The sequence below is a fragment of the Nicotiana tomentosiformis genome, chromosome 3 (assembly GCF_000390325.3).
Source record: "Nicotiana tomentosiformis chromosome 3, ASM39032v3, whole genome shotgun sequence".
NCBI lineage: Eukaryota > Viridiplantae > Streptophyta > Magnoliopsida > Solanales > Solanaceae > Nicotiana > Nicotiana tomentosiformis.
In genome coordinates, this window is record NC_090814.1 from 122,824,085 (window position 1) to 122,831,187 (window position 7,103).

The 7,103-nt window shown below is 36.9% G+C and overlaps 1 protein-coding gene across 2 annotated transcripts; it reads left to right on the top strand.

The window, feature by feature from the left end:
- Positions 1 to 1,034: 1,034 nt before the first annotated feature.
- LOC104109643 (benzaldehyde dehydrogenase, mitochondrial-like) lies at positions 1,035 to 6,533 on the top strand. Of its 2 annotated transcripts, none has more exons than XM_009618996.4 (11): positions 1,035 to 1,192; positions 2,004 to 2,138; positions 2,423 to 2,565; positions 2,697 to 2,850; positions 2,963 to 3,192; positions 3,415 to 3,504; positions 4,451 to 4,624; positions 4,694 to 4,831; positions 5,265 to 5,402; positions 5,504 to 5,565; positions 6,010 to 6,533. In XM_009618996.4, the coding sequence occupies exons 1-11, from the start codon at positions 1,123 to 1,125 to the stop codon at positions 6,281 to 6,283; spliced, it is 1,608 nt and encodes a 535-aa protein (XP_009617291.1). In that variant the 5' UTR covers positions 1,035 to 1,122; the 3' UTR covers positions 6,284 to 6,533. The 2 variants fall into 2 exon arrangements, with proteins under 2 accessions (XP_009617291.1, XP_009617290.1); XM_009618995.4 differs by having other exon boundaries at positions 1,039 to 1,192; positions 2,001 to 2,138.
- The last annotated feature ends 570 nt before the right edge of the window (positions 6,534 to 7,103 follow it).

Here is a 7,103-nt window from a genome sequence, read left to right on the forward strand (position 1 = left end):
TATAATCTACACTACAATAAATATTTTTATGTATTAATATTTAAAACTTATATACATATAATGTCGGGTTGGTTTGGTTCAGTTTAACTTTTTTTAATTAAACCAAACCAAACCAAATATGGTCGGGTTATTTTTTCCAACACCAAATCATAGTCGGGTTTTTTTTTCTCGATTTGATTCGAATTATCGGATTGGTGCAATTTGTCAGTTTTATTTGTACATCCCTAATTAGTACCATACGCTTATGCAATACGTAAAGGGCTAAAGGCTACAAAGCCTAATGAGGAATTGTTTGGTAATGCACCTGATTATGTTGAAAACATTGTTCAACAACGTCTTTAGAGAAACATAACCAACTTAATTAAAATCTTACAGCATATATACACTCATTTAGGACACTTTTTAGGAAAAAATACGAAAAATCTATCTCTATAGTAGTCTTTCTATCTTTTATTAGTTTTTGAATTCTTCTTCTCACTTACGATGGGTAGTTCTTCCACGAACTCAAGGTTACTTCTAGGTGTATTCAATCTTAATGTTCATACAGAAATGATGATATATTCAAATTTATTGGATTGAATTGAATGTCTTATTTCTCTCATAATATTATTTCTAATTATTTCTAGTTTAAAAGAAAAACCAGTCACCTTGGTGATTTTTATTTAAAGAAAAAAAAATACCTAATTACGTTTTAAGAAACTAATTACCCTTAAATGAGACACCACAGTAGTAACTACAAAAATGAAAACTCCTTTAACCACTCACAAAAGAATATGCCTATCCTTTTTTAGGAATAAATAACCAAAGCATAAGGACGATAACAGAAAAGAAAATGGGTCAATTTTTGTTGAGTAGTGAGAGACCATCAAACAAAATGTTTTAACGTACCAAAAAAGAAGTGCACTTTAATTAATAATAGAATTATTGGTATAATAATTTTGAAAGAGAGAGAAACAAGGCAGAAAAGAAAAGAAAAAGCATGAGGCCTAAAGAGACAAAAGGTCATTTGGCACTTAGCACCTACTACTTACTCATTAATCTTTATCTCCCTATCTTCAAACTCCCCATTAATATAAGCAAAATTCAAGAAGTTGGGAAACTTAAGACACCAAGTTCAAGGCTATGGCAACTCGAAGACTTTCTTCTTTGCTCTCTCGTTCTCTCCATTTTCCTTCTGCTTCTGCTCCTCTAGGTTGCTAGCTCTTTTTCTTTTCTCTCTCTTTGTTAATCTGTATTATTTGCAAGCTTTTCTTTTTCTTCTTCTTTTAGATTTGTATATTTGATGATGATGGTCAAGTTGTCCGAATACCTTTTTAAAACTCTAAAAGGGAAAGAAGGGTTGTTCTTGCCTTCTTGGGGTATATGTACTTTTTTGTGTGTTAGACCAATTAATGTTACATGCTTTGTTGCAGTCTCAGGTAAGTTTTTATTGCTGGGATGTTGAATAGATTAAAGCCTAAAAGGGTATCCATGGTATTTAATGGACTGCTACTTCTGTTTAAATTCTTCGGTTTTTCCTGTCTCAGGTTATTTTTGTATGTCTTGGTTTCTACTTTTAGGGGTCAGGAAATTTTAAATGTTTTATCCTAGTTTTTCAATCTACCATGAAATTCAATGCAGAAGAGGCTTGTGGGCACACTCTATATCAATTTTTCCACTGGGTGTCCGGTACCTGCATTGGAGCCCGACTATATCCGTCTTCGCACCGGGTAGGGCTCCATTCGGGATAGCTCTCCCTGCCAAGAATTTTTTCATATCCAGGACACACCTCTGGTTAACGGAGGAGCAGTCCCATCCACTGCACCACATCTTTGGTGGTCACCCTATATCTGTTAAAGCATCTAGAGCACAATTTACATGATTGTTTCTATATGTATGTTATGAAATTGATGCATAATAAAACTTTTCCAATTGGAGTATACTACAATAATTAGTTGCGCACATATTTGATTTATGCTAGTCAGTACAAAAGTTTATGGTTTTTAATTAACTGAAATCAGCAGGAAGGAGCAATGGTGTGGCAAGGCACATCAACAGGTTTAGTACTGCTGCTGCAGTTGAAGAAGTAACCACTCCACCTGTTCAAGTTAGTTTCACTAAGCTTCTAATCAATGGCCAATTCGTTGATTCTGCATCTGGTAATTATTCGGTACCATTTCCAACTCGTTAGTTCTTTTATGGGACCTTTACACAAATGGCTGGCCATATTCATTGTTTACTTTTTCTAGCCATATATATAGTTTATACATTGATTATACACAATTATTGTATATATAATATATAAATTATGCATATATTATACCTCCAACGGCTATTTTTAATTTAAGCAGTTAGGTAGGCAGCTATTTGGGTTAATTCTTCTTCTCTTTTTTATTAGTTGCTATGCTGCTGGAAATAAAAATTGGATATATGTTTTTTGTAGGAAAAACATTCCCAACTTTGGATCCAAGAACTGAGGAAGTCATTGCAAATGTTGCTGAAGGTGATGCTGAAGATATTAATCGCGCTGTGGCTGCTGCTCGCAAGGCATTTGATGAGGGACCTTGGCCCAAAATGAGTGCTTATGTAAAAGCTTGATATCTTTATCTTTACTATGTCTTCTGCTTTGATGCTACTCCAATTTGTTAACTGTCAGTCTCTAGAAGTCTTTTTGCTATTGTATAAAATTCCTAATCTCTGTGGGGGTGTTTCTTCAGGAAAGGTCAAAGATAATGTTTAAGTTTGCTGATTTGGTGGAGAAACACAATGATGAGCTTGCAGCTTTAGAAACATGGGATAATGGCAAACCATATTTGCAGGCTGCACAAGCTGAAGTACCTTCTTTTGTGCGATTATTTCGATATTATGCTGGTAATGACACTTTTAAGACACGGAATATATGCTCTGGCTAGTTGTTCATACTGTCAAGCTTTCGTGTGTATGTACAAATCTTTTAAAAATTTGCTTTCATGAAAAAACATAGGTTGGGCAGATAAAATCCATGGTCTAACCGTTCCAGCTGATGGGCCACACCATGTGCAAACTTTACATGAACCGATTGGTGTTGCTGGTCAAATAATTCCATGGAACTTTCCCCTTCTTATGTTTGCCTGGAAAGTTGGGCCTGCCCTAGCTTGCGGTAACACTATTGTCCTGAAGACTGCAGAGCAAACTCCACTGACTGCTCTTTATGTTGCAAACTTATTCCACGAGGTTGGTTTATGTACAGTATATTGTGCTGAGGCACAAGCTGCTGCATTGCATAAATTTCTCTGCAATCGCTTAGGAAAGTTATTGCTCCTGCTTTAGACGAGCCTGCTTCCATTCAAGATGTTTGAACTGGACAAATAACTTGAAAAGATGTCCTGTTCCTATTGCAAAACTAAGTGACCCTTCACTACATGTATCTGACATATTGTTTTTGACTTTTAACAGGCTGGTCTTCCTCCAGGTGTTCTAAATATTGTTTCTGGTTTTGGACCAACTGCTGGTGCAGCACTTGCTAGTCATATGGATGTGGACAAGGTCTATGAGAAACTCTTCTCTTCTTTGTTTTCTTCTCAAAAATAAAAACTCTTCTCTGTTATGAATTAAGTGCCGTTTTTTGAACTTGTGATTACAATATTTATATATGAATGATTTGGTGGATGAATTTTACCTAATGACACATTTCCACTTTGGTGCATCAGTAGCATAGTTTCTGTTTTCACTGTTAGAGCAGCTAGTGCTTCTCAATTATGAAGCCACCATGTAGTGACGGTGTTGTAAGCTAATTACAACTTACAATAATATTGTAGTCGGGTCAGGGTGAATATAGCATTTGCAGTAATTTGCTTATAAGATGAGTTCTCGAGGTCTCTCACTTGTGACCTTTATGGGGAGGATTAACAATCCGTCACACTTGTGCAAGAAAGAGTGATTGGTGGATTATATCGTTGGAACTTTACGCTTAGGGTAATGGTCGGATCCTTATGGGCCAAGAGGACTAAATGCGTTACATAGTTTATTCCAGATTAACTTGTTGAGGTGGGGGTTGACAATAACTGGTATTACCAAAGCGAATGTTATAACTAAAACAGCTCAACTTGAGAATAACTAGTCTATGTTATAGTTAGGGTTCTGTTTCTGCAACGACGTATTTTCCTGGATAAGAAAGCCCGAAGGTGACTTAAAACTTCCTTCTGGGTTACATACGTGATGTCGAATTCAGACAGAAGCAGCAACCATCTTTCCGTCTTTCCCATGATGTTAAGGCTGGTTTCACAAATGCCAATGATCAAGCAAATAAGGAAGATGAACCTCTTTCTGGGGAATCTGTGCTCATCTAGCACGAGATGATAAAGAGAGAGCTTCGTTTATCAATGAACTGCAGAACGACGGAGCTCTGACCTAAATTTTATTTGGATAATATGTAATGCATATTTGATTGGCAATTTGACCCCCATTAAATTTTTCCATTTCATTCTTGCAGCTTGCTTTCACTGGATCAACAGAAACTGGAAAAACAGTACTTGAACTGGCTGCCAAAAGCAATCTGAAACCAGTTACCCTCGAACTAGGAGGGAAATCACCTTTCATTATATGCGAGGATGCTGACATTGATCATGCCGTTGAGCTAGCACATTTTGCACTCTTCTTTAATCAGGTCTGGCAGATTCTTCTAAAATTAAGTACTCATAATTGAGTGCATGACTGAAGTTATTTCTGTTTGTAGGGCCAATGTTGCTGTGCTGGTTCTCGTACCTATGTACATGAGCGAGTATATGATGAATTCATAGAGAAGGCAAAGACACGTGCAATGAGACGTGTAGTTGGCGATCCCTTCAAGAAAGGTGTTGAGCAAGGTCCTCAGGTACTCTCTCCTGCCGTCCCATTCTGTTTATGTAAGTTGCTTGCATAACTAGAAACTTTCACATTTGACATTTCTCTGCATTTCTTCCTGATCTTCTGTCCCTGAAAAAATACCAACCTAAAGCTGGACCCTAAACTAATTTGTAAAGAATCTGTTATATTCCCAATTTCATCACACTACCGCGTGGTATGTTGTCTGACTTCCTCCATCATTAAGTGAAAAATCGTCTTCCCAAGAGGCTCTCTTATGTTATGTCATGCGACAATTCTATTTGGTAATGAGCTATTGAAGTGCAAGGAATCTAAAATGTCTACTTCCATGAAAGATTTTCTGAATTATCTGTTTCCTAAGTGACAAAATTTAGTGAAGGACATAGTATATAACTTGAAGTTTCACATTCTGAAGCTAATCTCATATCTAATAAACATTATAGATCGACTCGGAGCAATTCCAGAAGATTCTTCGGTACATAAGATCAGGCCGTGACAGCTCTGCTACCCTTGAATGTGGTGGTGATAGATTTGGCTCCAAAGGCTACTTTATTCAGCCCACTGTATTCTCAAATGTGAAGGTATATGCTTGTTTTCCTCCATCTCTGAATTGCTCAAACAATTTCTCTGAAAGTTCCCTCCAAAAAAGTTTAACGCGATCCTTGACATTTGGTTGAATCAGGAGGACATGTTGATAGCACAGGATGAGATTTTTGGCCCAGTGCAGTGTGTCTTCAAATTCAAGTAAGTTATGCTATGAACCTTTTGTGGCAAAAGGACTATTCATAACTTTGCTCTCTATTGTTGCAAAAAACAGATAAATTAGAAATAAGCTTCACTTTGAGCACATTTTTCTATCTTTTACTGGTTACTGTTCTGCTCAACCTAAACTTTCTAGTGTTTTCCTACTAGGTGTTTAACTTTGCTAAGCAAACAATTATTCATCGCTGGCTCTTCTCTAACTGACGTAGGCAAATGGTGTGAATTTTTCCAATAACCAGGGAAAAAACTTTTGAGAGTCTAGCTTATATTTGGGGTCTATGCCTCAAGTTAGGTCTAAATGATGGACGTGATGGAACGTCTGGTCTATGTTTAATTAAGGATAAAACATTTTAGTTCTTCTGTGATATGAGAAGGTTTAAGGAAAGCAATCTCATGTTAAATGTTCTCTGACCGACTTTGTTCCAGGGATATTGGCGAAGTGATAAAGAGAGCAAACAACACGCGCTATGGTCTAGCAGCAGGAGTATTCACAAAGAACATCGACACAGCAAACACCTTGACCAGAGGACTAAGAGCTGGAACTGTGTGGGTTAACTGCTATGATGTATTTGATGCTGGGATTCCTTTTGGAGGGTACAAGATGAGTGGCATGGGCAGGGAAAAGGGAATTTACAGCCTTAGCAACTACTTACAGGTGAAAGCTGTTGTTACTCCATTGAAGAATCCTGCGTGGATATAGATCGCCACTGGCCGCCTCCCTGTTAATCCGAGCACTCTTCCTGTAAACTGGTGTCCTTTGACTGTCGTGTGGAAAGGCATTAGTCTTAACTACAAAGTACAATTTCCTTTTTTTTTCTAATAAAAACTGCCATAGATAACGTGAGAATACAATGTATGGATAAAGTACAGATGGTATGGAAACTTTAAAAGAAATACGATATTAATGACCTAGAAGAAGTCGAAGGAATGATGATCGCCTTTCTTGTCAACCTCCTGGCTTAATTCTTAATTTTGTAGGTGGTGTTCGAATTAAGACAAAATATCATAGTATATAAGATGGTTATACGCGGGGCTTATAGATGCATGTGCGAGAGCTTGCTCATCCAACAAATATATTGAACGAGTGAAGAAGGGTCAATTTGACTCGAATCTGGAACATGATCTTGAATTCTAAACTTGTTAATGATGCGTCTGGGGTTAATTGGAGTGCTGCAATAAAGGAATTCGGGAGATTGTGTCTCCCATGAAATGACTTGTAATAAGCTGTAACTTAAGTTTTGCTTCGTGCAAATATTTGCATGTAAAGGAATTCGTCAGTTCGATGACTTGTAATAAACGTCCCTGCATCTTATCGTTACACAACATAATTAACATAATCATTAGAAGTAAAATATAGTTCAGAATATTTAGACATGATATTCCTATTCCATGTAATGTACAGTACATGTCAAAATCACAAACATACGTGAAACTCTATTTTCTTCTCTTATTGGATCAAATTTCACCAAGGACTAGGCATCTCTGGAAAGAAAGAGGTGACTTCAGTTTTCAGCATTGAG

Bases quoted from the DNA above. Each gene is read 5' to 3' on its own strand.
- LOC104109643 (XM_009618995.4), top strand. From the start codon at position 1,123: ATGGCAACTCGAAGACTTTCTTCTTTGCTCTCTCGTTCTCTCCATTTT. The intron at 2,139-2,422 runs GTAATTATTCGG...TGTTTTTTGTAG, and splicing joins ATTCGTTGATTCTGCATCTG to GAAAAACATTCCCAACTTTG. The intron at 4,832-5,264 runs GTACTCTCTCCT...TAAACATTATAG, and splicing joins GTGTTGAGCAAGGTCCTCAG to ATCGACTCGGAGCAATTCCA.